This window comes from Ascidia mentula, chromosome 6, assembly GCF_947561715.1.
Source record: "Ascidia mentula chromosome 6, kaAscMent1.1, whole genome shotgun sequence".
In the NCBI taxonomy this organism is placed as follows: domain Eukaryota; kingdom Metazoa; phylum Chordata; class Ascidiacea; order Phlebobranchia; family Ascidiidae; genus Ascidia; species Ascidia mentula.
In genome coordinates, this window is record NC_138571.1 from 744,986 (window position 1) to 761,174 (window position 16,189).

Consider the following 16,189-nt stretch of genomic DNA (forward strand, 5'->3'; position numbering starts at 1 on the left):
CCCTAAAACGCCAACACTTCGCAATTCGTTGAAACCTCTGCCAACTCATATCCTTACCTACAACAAAACACTGATAAATTCAAGATATCAGTTTCAGTGTTTATTCATTCCACGGGTAAATCCATTACATTTCCTTCACTCGTGACAAGCAACATGAGGGTTTAGTTTAACTCACTGTCTGTGACAATATTCATCTACTGTGGTAACTTCAACCATGTAGGAAACTTCCATAAAAGCTCAAAACAGGAAACAGAAAGTACCTCGCGCAGGTCCGCTCAACTTTACACAATGGATCAGTGACTCTCAACTTTCATGAACCCGGTGACGCATTTCCCGCTAACAAAATGTTACGCAGACTCAACAAAAAATGTTGACCACTTTCACTGGAACTACGGTTTTGTCATTTCCTCAAGAGATCCAGCAAAATGTGCACCGACCGCACAGTGGGACGATGTGGTTGGCGACAAACACCGACATCTGATGCGAACCATGTCTACTCATGAGCGACATCTAGCGCATCACCTACTGTGTCTTGAGAGAAGAAGGGAAGGAGATTTAGGTGAAAGTTCACCGCACAGTGGGACGATGTGGTTGGCGTCAAACACCGACATCTGATGCGAACCGTTTCTACTCATGAGCGACATCTAGCGTATCACCTACTGTGTCTGGAGAGAAGAAGGGAAGGAGATTTAGGTGAAAGTTCACCGCACAGTGGGACGATGTGGTTGGCGACAAACACCGACATCTGATGCGAACCATTTCTACTCATGAGCGACATCTAGCGTTGTTTTAAACACACGCATAATGGAGGGTTTGTAACGGACATATCTCATATGCGTGTTGTCACTTGGTGATAAACGTTGTTCAGTTAACGCCACACAGAGAAGCTTCTTTACAATAAATAGTTTCTTATACGAAAGGGTAATTAACACAATGACGATCGTTAGTAAAACATATTTGTCTGGCAAAATACAACTCCCTCTGTAAGCGCAATTACAACGCGCGAGAGTTAAATAAACTGTGAAAAACTCATGGTCATGGTTGATTAAACTTCTCGGCACTGTTTCCTTTCCAGTGGATTTGCTGAACGTTTTATCAGTTGAATAATATTAAGGAAGAGATGAAAGGAAATCCTGTAGACTGTTGTTTATCGATGAGTTTCCCTGTTCCCGTAAAAGATTCGATAATCTTGAGTTTGAATTTCTTTTTCTCTTGTTCATCCGATTACCACTAGAGGGAGTTATATTTGTCCTTAGTGGAGTTGAGGTTTTGCTTGTGGTTGCCATGGCAACTGACGACACATCTGCACAAAACATACAACAAGACAGGAGTTAATACAAAAACTCATTTTTAATTCCAGGAAAAACAAAATGAAAACGACATTTTGTGACTTTTTGCTGACGGCGACATTGATAACGCACCCCCACCACAAGCATTGTAGTCAGATCGCAAACTACTATGGTAATCTGTCTGCAGCTTAAATAAAACCCAGGTTTCAAGAATTACACAGATTGGCAACAAATATAAGAAAAACATGTTTGTAAGTTTGGTACAAAATAAATTACTTGTGAGCTGCAGACAGTTGTGCATGTTGTTTTAAAATATCAGGTCTTATCAGTGCAGCTGGTGACTGACGACAGTCTTGTCGGCTAACTAACCAGGCTGACACTATTCCACATTGTGGTGACTTTGAAGTCTATGTCAATCCATAGATATGAACCACAGTAAAACACATTAAGCAACTGCTTGGAACCATATATTACTATGTAACTTCACAACAATGCACTGCGTTTACCTTAACATATATTATAAGAATGGTTTTACCATGAAGTTGTGATTTTCCATTGGTTTCATTCAGGTTTTCTCGACTTAAACCAAACAATTTGTTAAAGTAACCACAAACTTTGCACGTCAAACTTATGCTTGTTTGAGATTCAAGATATTTTTTCACCAAATGTTTTTCCTTTGCATTTGCTCTCACTCCAATTTTCTTTTTCATTTTGTTTAGACTCCGCTTAACTTTTTTGTCAAACCTCATCTTTGGTTTGATTGTCAACATGGAATTATTCGGGGTAAAAATGCTTCCACACTTCTCGCAGAACTGGGCAGAGGCTTTCACATTTTCTACAAAATATTAAAAAGGTAAAACTTTTCACGAATAGTAAAATTTATATGAAAAAAACATCAGAACGATTTAAGTAAATATGAGTTAATCCATAGGACAACAAAATTATCATTGTCAGAATATAAATCATCTGAAATAAGTTGAAGATCTTATGTGATGTTTACAGTAACAAGTGTAAAAACATGTAGAACATACCTAGTTTCAAAACACATTTGCTTTGCATGAATTGTGACCTGCAAATAAATAAAAATACTTTAAAAGTTTTTTATTATGATTCGTAAACTTATACCACTGCAATTAAATTTCACATTGATGTCATTTGACCAAAATACTTTTACTTCAATTAACTTACATAATGTTGCGAGATACTTGACAGTCTTTGACGGCCATTAAATTTGCCGCCCTCCATTGAAATTGCAAAGTTATTTTATCAGAGGAGGTGGTTGAAGTTTCCATAATATTTAAATCTACAGATTTCTGTTCTGCAACACACGAGTGTTCAGGTTTCCACATGTTGTTAACTGTGATCACTCAACCGGAACTAATCACATAAAACTATAGACATCGTATGTCTTGTTGCAGGTTGTTAAAAAAATTAAATTGCAAAAAAACAGCAAGTTAAAAATTTAACAAACCTTCCGATTTTTTGTTATTTATTAAAATTGAAGTGAATTTGTCACGCTTTACCAGTTACGCGGGAGCAAACCGCTAAATAAGTCACGTGGGTTTGTTAGTGCTTCATTGTAAAAAGTCGGATATTCTTGGAAATAATATGTGAAAGTTTCACAAACATGCAAAGTTTATTTCTTTATTACAACCTGGTATAAAAAAATGTTGTTCACTGCACGCGGAATTCTCATACAAATTGTTGCTTGCTTTGTTTGTGAAGTCATTTTCACGAAAACTTTATTTTAGACGAAATTAAGTTCTAAACGTTATAGAAAGTTAACAATGGTGAAGTCAGAACCTGACAACATCACAGGAAGTGAAGTTGACAACTATTCAAATTCACGTCGAATATTTAGTGAATTGGATTCAAACCAAATACATGATGATTTTGAATCGAAGCCAAGCTTGAGGGTTAATTCCCCAGCTCCTGTTCAGAGCGGATTGGAGGAAAACAAAACAGAAAATCAAGAAATAAATTGGGAAACTGGGGTAGACGATGTGGCAGCTGAAGATTTTGAGTCTTCCACATCTGATGCAAAGTTAAAAAATTGCAACCAGGAGATTTTTACATCTTCCATGATTGAAGAAGAGGAAAAATTAAAAGAGGAAGGAAAGAAGGAGGAAGAAGAGATTAAAAAACAAGCTATTGATCAATGGAGGGAGATATCAGAAGATATGAGAATGACCCAACTTCATCATTTATTGGAAAAAAGTAGTGTTTATGCAAATTATCTTCTTGAAATTATTGAAAAAACAAAAGAAAAGAAAGAAAAGAGAGCAAAAAGGAGAAAACAAAAGCTCCAAAAAGCAAAGGAAAGTGAGGTGAAACCTAAAGCAGGAAATGAAGTAAAGCCACAAACCAGGAAACGAGTGCGGAGTCCGGGGGAGATGGAAGTTGGAACTCCAGCGAAACAAAAATGCAAACAGAAAAATATTGTTGATGAAAAAACACATGGAAAAGCAGAATTTGAAATCGGCGAAAAAGTTCAGGTGATGCAAAAGAACGAACAAGAAGAAGATCTGGTTGCAGCAAAAGTCGTTGACACTTGTTTCGCAAACAACAAATGGAAGTATTTGGTCCACCACATCGGAACAAAAAAGTCAAAAACAAATGGGTTGATGTTTCTTCGATTATATCCGACATAACTAAAGATGAAGACATCTCTAATCGTCCACATTCCAGCAAACAAAAAACAAATTCTAAAATAGACAAAGAAGCTTTGCTTGAATCCAAACTCCACCTAGGAAAGTCTGGAGAAAATGAAATTACTGTGGTTGATGAAGTGAAATACTTGAATGGAAAAGCTGTCCATGACTCGCAACCAACTCTACTAACTGGGGAAATCCTGAGAGATTACCAGATTGCTGGCTATGAGTGGCTTAAAATTCTATTTAAAAATGCAGTGAATGGAATTTTAGCAGATGAAATGGGATTGGGAAAGACTATCCAGTGTATTGCTCTCATTGCACGCTTGGTCAAATTAGGGTTTTCTGGCCCATTCCTTGTGTGTGCCCCAATGTCAACAATATGTAATTGGATTTCTGAGTTTAAGCGATTTACCCCAAGAATCCCAGTAATGCTTTACCATGGTTCAGCAGCTGAACGACATCTTCTTGAGTCAAACATTGATCAAAAGAGTCCAGATCTTAACTGTTGTCCTGTAATTGTGACATCATACGAGATCATAATGAGAGATCGACACGCATTGGCAAAATATTCTTTTGACTACCTTGTCATTGATGAAGGACATAGAATCAAAAACATGAACTGCAGACTTCTCAAGGAGTTAAAGATGTTAAAAGTATCGTCGAAACTCCTGCTTACTGGAACTCCGCTTCAAAACAACTTAGCTGAGCTGTGGTCCTTGCTTAACTTTCTCTTACCTGAAGTATTCAACGATCTCAGCACATTCGAGACCTGGTTTGATTTTAACAAAATCCAGAAAAGCAGTCAAACAGTGAGCTCAGATAAAGAGAAGAATGTTGTTTTGATGCTTCATAAAATCCTTGCACCGTTTCTACTGCGGAGAATCAAAGCAGATGTAGATTTAGAACTTCCACCAAAGCGAGAAGTTTTAATATTTGCTCCAATCTCAGTGACCCAACATGAGTTCTACAAAGCTCTTACCAATCGCACAATCCGCAAATATCTGGAAAAACCAGGAAAGGCAGAAGACAAAGAAAACTGTGTTGGAAGTGAAGAATTTACCAACCATGTTGGACACACAACTCGAAGTCTCACTTTGGAATCTCGGTTGGAAAAGGAGAAAGTGGAGAGGAAGTGTTTTGACGCAGATGCTGTGACCAACATATCATTAAATAATGTTGTTATGCAACTGCGTAAGTGCTGCAACCATCCATATCTCATCTAGTATCCACTAATACCAGGCACTGACATTTACAGAATTGACGAGGAACTGGTGACATCGTGTGGCAAGCTTCATCTTCTCGACAGAATGATGCCTGTCTTAAAAGCAAAAGGGCATAAGGTTCTTTTGTTTAGTCAGATGACAAAACTACTTGATATTCTGGAGGATTATTGTCGCTATAGAAATCACAATCATGTAAGATTAGATGGATCGACTCCATGTGAAGTTCGACAAAACTTTATTGATCGTTTCAACTCTGACCCGGAGTTGTTTATTTTCTTGCTCTCAACAAGAGCTGGAGGACTTGGGATTAATTTAACTGCAGCCGACACAGTGATTATTTATGACTCTGATTGGAATCCTCAAAATGATTTGCAAGCCCAAGACCGTTGTCATCGTATCGGCCAAACACGGGCTGTGATAGTTTATAGATTTGTGTCCGCAAACACTATTGACCAGTTCATGGTTGAACGAGCTGAAGCCAAGCGTGTCCTTGAGCGGTTAATCATGAATAGATCCAAGTTTAAGGGGAAACTGGAAGAAGACATAAAATCTGATAATCTTAGTTCAACATCAACTTCCACAAAGATTCTCTCCATGCTGAAGAAGTCGGCGGATGAAGAAAAAGGTTGCAAGCCGATCAGTGACCAAGACTTGAAGAAGATTTTAGATCGCAAAGTGGTGATGTCAGCTAAAGATGATGAGATAGAATGTGGACTTTTCCGTGCGTTAGATTAACAAAACGCCATGTCTGGTATTTAGAAGTGTCTGTTATTGTATATAACTGTGCTAGAACAATTAATGAAGCCTAAGTGTTAGTATCAACGTCCATATTGTTAAACTGCCTTTCATATTCTTTCACATGTGTTAGTTAGTTGTGACCAAACAATCTAAGAATTTCTGTTTTATTTTTTGTGATTTTGCTCTCACTGTAAGTATGTGCAAATTGTAAACTTCCATCATATTAAAATTTGCAGACAGTAATGACTGAGTTAACCGAACCATGAACGCTAATTCACCATCCCACATTTTTGTTACAAAAAGCTGCCTATTGCCTGGAAGATCATTAATTTTCCATTTTTTGCAGTTTCTAGGCATAAAAATGCAAAAAAAGATACTTTGATATTTGTGATATTTCAAAATGCAAGGATTCCTCAAGGCTGCTGCATTTTTGAAAACGGTTACATTTACGCTGCAACCACAGAGACAACGACATGTTTTCACCAACCAAGTTACGGCCACCGCACTATGGAACTCTGTGTCTCCCGTCAAAAAACGGACAGGAAGAGGAAAACGTGGGCAGAGCAGAAAGAAAATCGATCTTGGTCGTGATAAAGTGTTTGGTGAAGGGACGTTGGGGATGATGTGGCCTGGACTCAATGCAAAACCCAACGATCAGGTTTACCAACGCACGCCTGAGTAACAAGAACAATACCTAACATTTCGGGAAGGAAGGAAGTTCAAATTCAAGCGCGATGATGCAGTTAGAGGTTGGACTGGGGGAAAATGGGGTGGGATTAAAATCCCTCCACCTCCATCCATTGAAGAACATTCGTTTGATGATTTTCAATGTGTGTTGTTGGAGGTTGCGCGCGTCGCACATCGTGATAAGAAAGTTGGTCGAATCTATCGGCAGCGATGCATGACTGCTGTTGGAAATGGAAAGGGTGAAGTTCACAACACAAAGCAAAACATTTATCTGCAATATTTCATAAATTACGCTGTCAGTGCCAGTCATGTACACAAGATTACAATAGGCCGTAAAATTTCAAAATTGAAATTTTTACAAAGATTAGACGTGCGTCAATTGCGGATGATCACAGACACTCTTAACTATAGTAATGTGTGTAATAGGTTTACAGGTATTACAGCCAAACTGGATCAGCCATTTTTCACGAAAAGATTATTTGAATAAGAGCTGAGCGTGCTTTTAGCGAAACATGTATTCTTCGCAATAAACTGCGTTTGACACAAGGTTATTAATATTGTAATTTTGCAAACTCTGTCACGCACAACAAGTGGCGTAAAAGAAAGGTCGATTTCGGAACGAATATATTGTAGTTTGTTGTTACTCGCACATAATTTCGTTTCATTGCCAATATAACTTCGCATGGAGAATTGCTAACAGCCAAACTACAAGGATGGAATGTGATTTTAATAACGAAGCAAGGAGAGTAAAATATGTGGAAAGGGAACTTAACAACAATGCCACGCAACGAATAAGCTCTACACAGATTTGATACAAAGCAGAGCTGTTGAATATGAGAATGGTGGAAGATTTAACAGCTTTGGAATGCCAAGATAACTCTCGAACTTCTTAAACTTTAACGGGAATCAGTGATTTTTTAAACCTGTAGAAGTTTAATCATTCCGTGCTTTCAAACTACCTGTGATCGCCACTGAAGTTTATCACAGAAAGTTGAAAATGAGTGCGAACGCGAGGAAAGAAATCGATTTTCTGTAATAAAGGCGTGATTTCGCGGAGCTAACAAACAAGACTTACCGAACTTTAATCCCACCAAGCCAAACACAAATGCTTCCAATGATCACAGAACACAGCCATAAGGAAAGTTTAAACTAAACGAGTCGAAAATATTTGCGGAGTCGAAGTCAGTTTTTATTTACGTGACAACACTTAACTACACCCAACGTGGTAAAATCATAACGAAAAGTTTCAAAGTCGTCAACACACAATATCGTGTCAGTAATCCACAAACATTTCACAAACCAATAAAAACAAATCTCAATTTTAATCGTGCACAAGTTAAGAATCAACAGGGTTACCGAAATATCCACAAATATTATGCAGGGTTCTGATGGATATTCTTTTATTGAAATGTGTGTAACAGGTTCACTGGTATTACAACCAAGCTGGATCAGCCATTTGTTTCGATAAGTCGGAACGAGATCTTTAAAATCAAGCTCTCGGTGAGGTTCGAACTCGCGATCCCAGGGTTACCCAGGCCATCCTATCTACTTAAAGGCAGCGGTTATGTTGTGGTCGAGACACACTGGTGTTTAAGCGCATAACTTGCCAGGGGAATAATTACATGTTGTCAAGATTTACACCAGATTATAATAATACATGAACAATTTATGCACGTGGTGGCGCAACAGAGTCAATGAGAATTAATTAATTTTGCGAAAAGTGGAAATTATTGGCAACATTGGTCAAGAGCCCGACCCATAATCCAAGATGAAAATCTGATCGGGATTTGTGTCCAGGATATCCTGGGTTCAAACCCACGTGTGGCCAAAAAATTGAGTAATTTATCCAAAGCTTGAAAAAGTTAAACAAAATCACAAACAAAGTCATGGGCAGTTTGAATACGAAATGGAAATGAGGAATTTACAAGTATATGAGTAACATACATGAAATCCTGGTTAATGTTGCATCACGTGTTACGTCATTGAATAAGCGTAGCGTGGTGATATTCAGTTCAATGTACACTACTTGTTTCATCGGAAATAACTTAAGGAACTGCAAGCTAGAATTGAAAGTTACAAGTAAACTATTCCTCGCGACTTTGATCTGATGAGATCCTTCCCTGCTTGTGTGAAGCCACATCCATAAGCATCCAACCTCTCAATGTTGTGAACACATGCAGCCAATGACTCAGCACTTTCATCCGTCAAATCGTTGAAGGACAGATTAAGTAACTCCATCTAAACAACAAAATAACTTAAGCTCGGAGGTAAGGATCATGTTATAGTTGTAAATATCTAATTATGTTGTTGTAAAATGGCCAGAGTGGATTTGTAATAACATAAACTAAAAAGTCAAAAATAAATACAGCAAGTTTCTTCTCATCAGATTATTACGTCAGTGATCTCATCGTTGTTTACAACATTTGAGTCAAACTTGGTGGTTACAACCGGGATGCAATTTGTAACTAAAAAAAACGTGCCACGACTTTTTCTTTGTTGTCTAAATCGTATTATTTGCTCAAAATAAAGTTTAGTGTAAGAAGCCAGGATTGAACAGGTTACAAACCGAAATTATCTCAGGACGCAAGAAAGCAGGTAAATATAAAACACTGCTGCTAATTTCGCACCCTGTGTTTGCAGTTTAGGTTTCCGTGGTATCGTTGAAATACCATAGGTTCGTGGAACCAGGGCATATTGCATCAAACTATTGCGTCAAAGACTTACAGGTGTAATTTTGTCAGGCGAGGACATCTGACAGTTGTGAGTCGTGAAAGCAAACAGATTTCATGTGTGAGGTTAGTGGCAACTCTCGTATGCAAAGCCGTGCCGAAAATATTAATTCCACTTTTCGACTCGAAATGGTTCAAAGTGGAGCTCGATTCAGTGACAACTGGCAACATTTTCACAACCAAAGTTTGGACAAGTATTCGACGACCGAAACTTAAAGCAACAAACTTTGGTCACCGATCAAATTCGGGTAATTCTCTAAATATTATTGGTTCTTGTCGTTTAAAATTCTACTTTCCAATTCCGGATACCACCAGCCTGCTAATGGAAAACTTAACAAGAAACTTTATTAAGAAACTGAGGTTTGCCTTTGACCTAATATTGTATGGGACAAGAGAGTTGTTCATAGATTCTGTTCTGCTTGCTCGACGATTTAAATCAATGTTACGAAACAGGAATACGGAACGGAATATGGACGCCAGTAACACTGGTAGTTCCGGTTAATCCACAACCAGACACACATCGTTATCCACTACCGTGACCAAGCGATTTGATGAAGCAACTGAGAGGAGGTCGTGGTTTCAACAAGATACCTGGCAGACGAATCTAACCTTGTCATATTTTGGCTCGAAAGCTGATAGATATTTGCGCTCAGCACTCATCGATGTGAAATTTTCAAATTGATGTCATTTGACCAAAATACTTTTACTTCAATTAACTTACATAATGTTGCGAGATACTTGACAGTTTTTGACAAGGCATTTTTGAAAACGGTTACATTTACGCTGCAACCACAGAGACGACGACATGTTTTCACCAACCAAGTTACGGCCACCGCAAACACGTTAAGAAACTTAATGGTGTCTGCATTATCACAACCAGCGACTGCACTGAGTTTCCAATGCGAATATAGTATCATCACAAAAAAACCTTAAACAGTTTTGCATATTTTGGCGCTCAATAGGTCGAGGATACACAGAAACATAATTCAGCTTTAACTGAGTAACTAAAGAAGAACTTTCCTCAGCTTTAAATAGTGTCCTCAAGAAAATATTGAAATGCTCTGGCAAATGCCTCAGCGAAACACATTTTACCAACTGACTGCTGCCATTGAATTTTTGTATTCAGTAAAAACTTTGCTTAAATGGCTTAGGTAATTAACTGCCTCTTGTATTCTTGACCATCTGTCCAATGTGAAAATTTTGTTGCTAGCCAAAAATGGAATAGAAATTTTTATACCAAGGTGGAAACATTCATGCACAAAATTCTTGAAAACTTTGATGACAAATAAAGGTATTCGGGCTACAAATTTTTTAGACTGCATAATGACAGAATCATCACTTTCAATTGAAATTGTAGAAACAGAAAAGGAATGTACGTTTAAAACTTCATAGGACAAAACTTTTTCATAAACTTGCAGCCAGTGTCTTTCACATAAATCAATGTCTGGTTTATCTGGAATATTGTCCCTTGCTATAGCATGTAGCCATCTCAACCTCTCTTCTCTATCTCTTGGTAAACGATAAACTGTAGTTGTATTTCCTACATCATATCCACTTCTACAACACTTTCTACCCATGGTTTTTAAATAAATCCTGCATACATATAATTTTCATGTATGTTATACATGTATTGATATTATTAAATATTTCCCATGAATGCAAGTTTCTGAAGGAATAGTGATTCAACATGATATTTTGAAACAATGACAATAATATCATAGATGAAGATCTACCCATTCAGCCATCATCATAACCAGAACCTGACTGTGTGATGATGGTATTAATGTCCATAGTTTCTCATCTACTGTTTCTATTTGAACACTAAGTGCACTGGAAATATTGGCATGTTTAAGTATCATAATAATCTATAAACAAAAATGTTTAAATAGGCATCTGACCTCTTTTGCAATAAACAATATAAACAAACTTCTAAAAGCCCAACATGGACCTAAATGTACACAAACACAACTTTTTGACCTTGCTGGACGAGTCTCGCAAACGCTCGCTAAGTCAAAATCAGCGTAAATTTAATACATTCCTACGTTTCACACGCATTAACCTATCAATAACACAGCAAAAACTATTTCATGTGATTATCCGAGCAATAACACGCCAAAAACTGACTAGAAGTCCAGCACGACCGCAGAAACCAGTTGAAACACATCCGCCTCCAGTTTTGAAACGAGCGCGACCAGTGTCCAGGCCTGTTATAGAGGGCGCTATGACCAGAGTGGATTTGTCATAACATAAACAAAAAAGTCGAAAATCAACACAGCAAGTTTCTTCTCATCAGATTATTACGTCAGTGATCTCATCGTTGTTTACAACATTTGGTCCAAATATTTGTCATGAAGAAAATCGCAATGATTTTGGGAATAGTGGTCATTGTTTTCAAAACAACTGACATTGTATGCAAATAAACAATGATTTGTTAATATTTGAGTCAAACTTGTTATTTTGCAGTAATTCTTTAGCGTTATCGGTGTGACGTCGTACTGTTTATACTTGGATAAGGAGGTGGTTATGTATGGCGATTTTAGTGTTCTGGTATATTTATTACCGTTTCCTGGTATGATCTTTAGCTGCAGTGTTCTTATGTGGTTATGTCAGATTCGTTTGTTCCATTGCAGTTTCCAGATGTTATTTTTTGTTTGTTTCAAACGAATACAGCAGTGGTTACAACCGGGATGCAATTTGTAACTTTCAGGGGTGCCACGAGCTTTTCTTTGTAGCCTAAAGCATATTATTTGCTCAAAATAAAGTTTAGTACAAGAAGGTTCGTGGAACCAGGGCATATTGCATCAAACTGTTGCTTCAAAGACTCACATGTGTAATTTTGTCATGCGTAGACATCTGACAGTTGTTGGTCGTAAAACCACACAGATTTCAAATGTAAGGTTAGTGGCAACTCTTGCAAGCAAAGCCGTGCCAAAAATATTAATTCCACTTTTCGACTCGAAATGTTTCAAAGTGGAGCTCGATTCAGTGGCAACTGGCAACATTTTCACAACCAAAGTTTGGACAAGTATTCGACGACCGAAACTTAAAGCAACAAACTTTGCTCCCCGATCAACTTCGGGTCATTCTCTGAATATTATTAGTTCTTGTCGTCAAAAATTCTACTTTCCAATTTCAAAAAAAAGATAGATATTAGCGCTCAGCACTCATCGATGTGAATTCTTCAAAATGTTTTGACTTCCACAAGTCGTTTGTCAAGATGGACTCTACTCCCACCCCAGTTCACCTATGATATTGAGTACAGACTTCAAGCTGACGTTCTCATTTGATGACGAGGAAACAACCGTGGATGCTGGTGCAAACTTTTCCATTTCTTCTTTTTTCCATTTCTTCAAGTTTCTTTACGTATGATTTGTTAACGCCATGTTTCTAAACGTTACGTTTTAACATAACACTGGAAACTGCGCACTGGGGCCTATTTAGCGTGGGATTTCACAAATGTCGATACGTCAACGCTGGGTCGTTTCAGAGAAGAGTAATCTTGCCCCACGCGGATTTTCTATATATTTGTCGCATTGTTAATCAGTGGGCATCAGAATTTACCCGGGAATAATCAATGACATTGCTCAGGGTTGGGTAAAATTACCAGAGGTAATAACACGTTATTGTCGCATACGTGATCATTTATATTTTTGTGGGCAGTATTATACACGCTTGTTTAATTTGCCTTCGATCTGAAAGCCATCGGCGTTAATGGACGAGATGCTTGCTTTGTTAGGTGATGCTTTTACCATAAACATTTCGGGCAAAAGCGGCAATGTTGTCCACCACCTTCAAGTAAAACTCCCACGCTGGTTGCCTGTAATGGCTGAGGTAACCGGCAAACCAACCGGCCTTTTCCTTGCACGTCATTCCAGAAGCAATTCTCTTATCGAAACGAGCGTCGAAGTCAGTGCCATGTGTCCTACTGGATTTGAACGACGCACAAACGCATGAGATATTGCATTAAATCTGCTAATGGGAGTTCTGCCACCACGGCCTGCCACCACGGCCGCAAGACTGCAACGCTTCGCATTTATTTTGGCCGACGTTCCCCGTTTATTGGTGCAAAATTTTTATGTTCTCATCACTTGTTGGTAGATATACACAGACAACGCCTTGTTCCTTCCCCTTTTGCAGAGAAGCTGCCCAAGAAGAAATGCTTTTATTTGGCTCCACAGCTGATTACTGTTGCCAACGTTTTAATTATTGGCGGCCTTTCCTCGTTTATCCACGCCTCAGCTTTTCGGCTCCATGCCGAAGCGTGGAGTAGAACTTCACATTTAAACCACTGGTCCATCCGCACATGCTCGCGCAAGACGTATTCCATCTGAAAGTTGTCCATTGCCAAAGCCGAATTTTAAAAAAATATTGGATTTATGAATTGTTCGCCGTATGTCCAACCCCTGTTCGTCACTGCTCCACGTGATACCCAAGTCTTCTGACGGTTGGCGCCACCCTGTGGAGATTATCACCGCCTTATCGCAGCCATTCAAGCTGAACGGTACTTCCCCACATCTCACTCTTGGTTTTTCAAAAACCACAGAGCTTTGGTCCGAACGTCAACAGCGACCTCGGCGATATCGGAGTTCACCACTGATGTGCAGCAAATCAACGGGAAAAGCAACAAAGTTGCCGATGCCCTTTAGCGTGCTACCATGTTTGCTTTGCAAACGCCAACCTTGTTTAAGGATGGAACCAAAGGCATTTCGCTTTAGTTGCGCAAGAATCGACAGTGTTTCCTCTCTTGAAGTTGCTACATGGACGATCTGTGCGCCAGCAGTTGAACAGATTTACTGAACATATGTGTGAATCGGGTTTCGGTTCAACTTAACTCCCGGTAACTCCTCATCTTCACGCATCGTTGGTTTTATAAATACTGAACATGGCGTATGTGAAAATACCAACGCCACTAACTATAGTAAGCTACTTTCACATGACCCTATTTGAGTTGCACGACAAAACCAACGGTGCGTGACGATGAGGAGTTACTGGGAATCAAGTTGGACCAAAACCCGACGACTGAACAAAGGTCGCAAGTGGTTGTGAAAATAATTCGTCTTTCTTTTTTATCATCTCTGTGGTTTTGTTTGTTTCAACACACTTCAGTTTTGCAGCGCGATAGCAGTTTAGAACTGGTTTGGTGCGGAGCATGTAAGCGACATGGTGCAAAGGATAGATCTAAAAATGGCATGATCTTCAGAATGCCACTAAATGATAGTTGGGGTTTAGTGGAAATACAATGGTTGAGCATTACATAGCGATATGGCGACAGTCGGCATTAAAATAAGTAAGCCTGTAACTTTTTTTCTTTTCGTGCGTTGGATTTTGGCTCGCGACGAATTCCGACTAAGACATGAAATCACTCACCGGTTTCTTCAACAGTTTAATCTTCTCGGATAGATGTTTGGCACCAACGCTTGTCAGGCCGCATACACCCAGATCCACTTGTTCAATGTTTCGGATGCAGTCGGCCACGAAAACCACCCCACGGTCTTCTATATTGTTGATCGAGAGGTTGAGCATCTTCAGCTGAATGAAATAATATTCAAGTTAAACATGGAGTGAATAACAACACAGATTTGTGATATGAAAAAACAATCAGTTGAAAACACGAACCAAACAAGTAATAATTATATTTAGTCAAGCGCGAATATTTCTTATCCCTATTTAAATAAATCCGTTTTGGAATACAAACTGGGACAGACGAAGTATTTGTGAGGTTTGTATCAGAATGAATGACGGAGGTAAACCAATTCCTGATAGTAAAACATCTTACGACCACCCAGTGTAGAACTAGCTTGCTAATAAGACTCGGCGATCCAAGTTATAAGATTACAATCCATGGAGTTTTGTTTGCCAACAATCGCCTTCTTGTAATTTGTGATAAAATAAAGGGCCATTGTATCGTAGGCGTCGCATTAAACGTGCCACAATCTGAGTGCCTTTTACCCAATTTTACAAAATTTAAAATACTAACTTTTATATTTTCTTATTGTGATCATATAAAATTTCCCAATAAACAATTGTCAAGTTTCACTTGACTTCTGATTGGTATCTTACAGGTTTTTGTAAATCTTTAATCTTCTCTGAGAGAATTTCCACATCCTTGTCTCCTATGTCACAATCACACAGATCAAGTTCTTCTATGTTGTGAATGCAACGAGCCAATGCAGCTGCTCCTCTGTCTCCTATCTTGTTTAAGGACAGATTGAGTTTCGTCATCTGACGAAAACAGCAAACTTACAATTTTATAATTTATTCGAATATAATTGAGGAAGTTGTACATCCCCATGGTTATTCTATATCTTCAAAACTGAGGCAAAGTTTATTGATCTCAACAAAGTGACAAACATTAAAGTTTAGTTCTACATGAAGGATTACTTAAGGTCTTACAGATATTCGCAAATCTTTGATCTTCTCTGAGAGAATTTCCACACCCTCATCTCCTATGTCACAACTACCCAGATCAAGTTCTTCAATGTTGTGAATGCAACGAGCCAATGCAGCTGCTCCACTATATCCTATCTTGTTCCAGGAGAGATTGAGTTTCCTCATCTGAATGAAACAATGCACTTGAAATTAGAATATTAGTCAGAATACAAACAAGGAAGGGGTACATGGTTTTCTACGAACATGCAGTCAAGCAAGAAAGTAAACTGACCACACATTCTGAGTGTTGAAATAAACTCAATTTTCTGAAATGCACTTGCTTATTTTTATCATTTTCTGATGATATGAAAATACACAACAACCAATTGTCATGCTTTATTTAACTTCTGATTTGTATCTTACATATGTTTGCAACTCTTTAATCTTCTCTGAGAGAATTTCCACACCCACATCTCCTATGCCACAATCACCCACATTAA

At 38.4% G+C, this 16,189-nt stretch overlaps 2 protein-coding genes across 2 annotated transcripts in view; one reads left to right on the forward strand and one right to left on the reverse strand.

Moving 5' to 3' along the window:
- Window positions 1-3,076: 3,076 nt before the first annotated feature.
- On the forward strand, window positions 3,077-5,901 carry LOC145906417 (lymphoid-specific helicase-like). Its single transcript, XM_082993832.1, is given in 2 exon segments — window positions 3,077-3,893; window positions 3,896-5,901. Coding segments are annotated over 2 exon segments (2,823 nt in total).
- Window positions 5,902-8,664: 2,763 nt separating this feature from the next.
- The window catches only part of LOC145906419 (NACHT, LRR and PYD domains-containing protein 3-like), a 57,349-nt gene continuing 49,824 nt past the window's right edge, over window positions 8,665-16,189 (reverse strand). Inside the window, exon 9 of the mRNA XM_082993836.1 lies at window positions 8,665-8,829. Coding sequence (XP_082849962.1) covers window positions 8,665-8,829 — 165 coding nt within the window. The remainder of the gene's footprint in view (window positions 8,830-16,189) is intronic.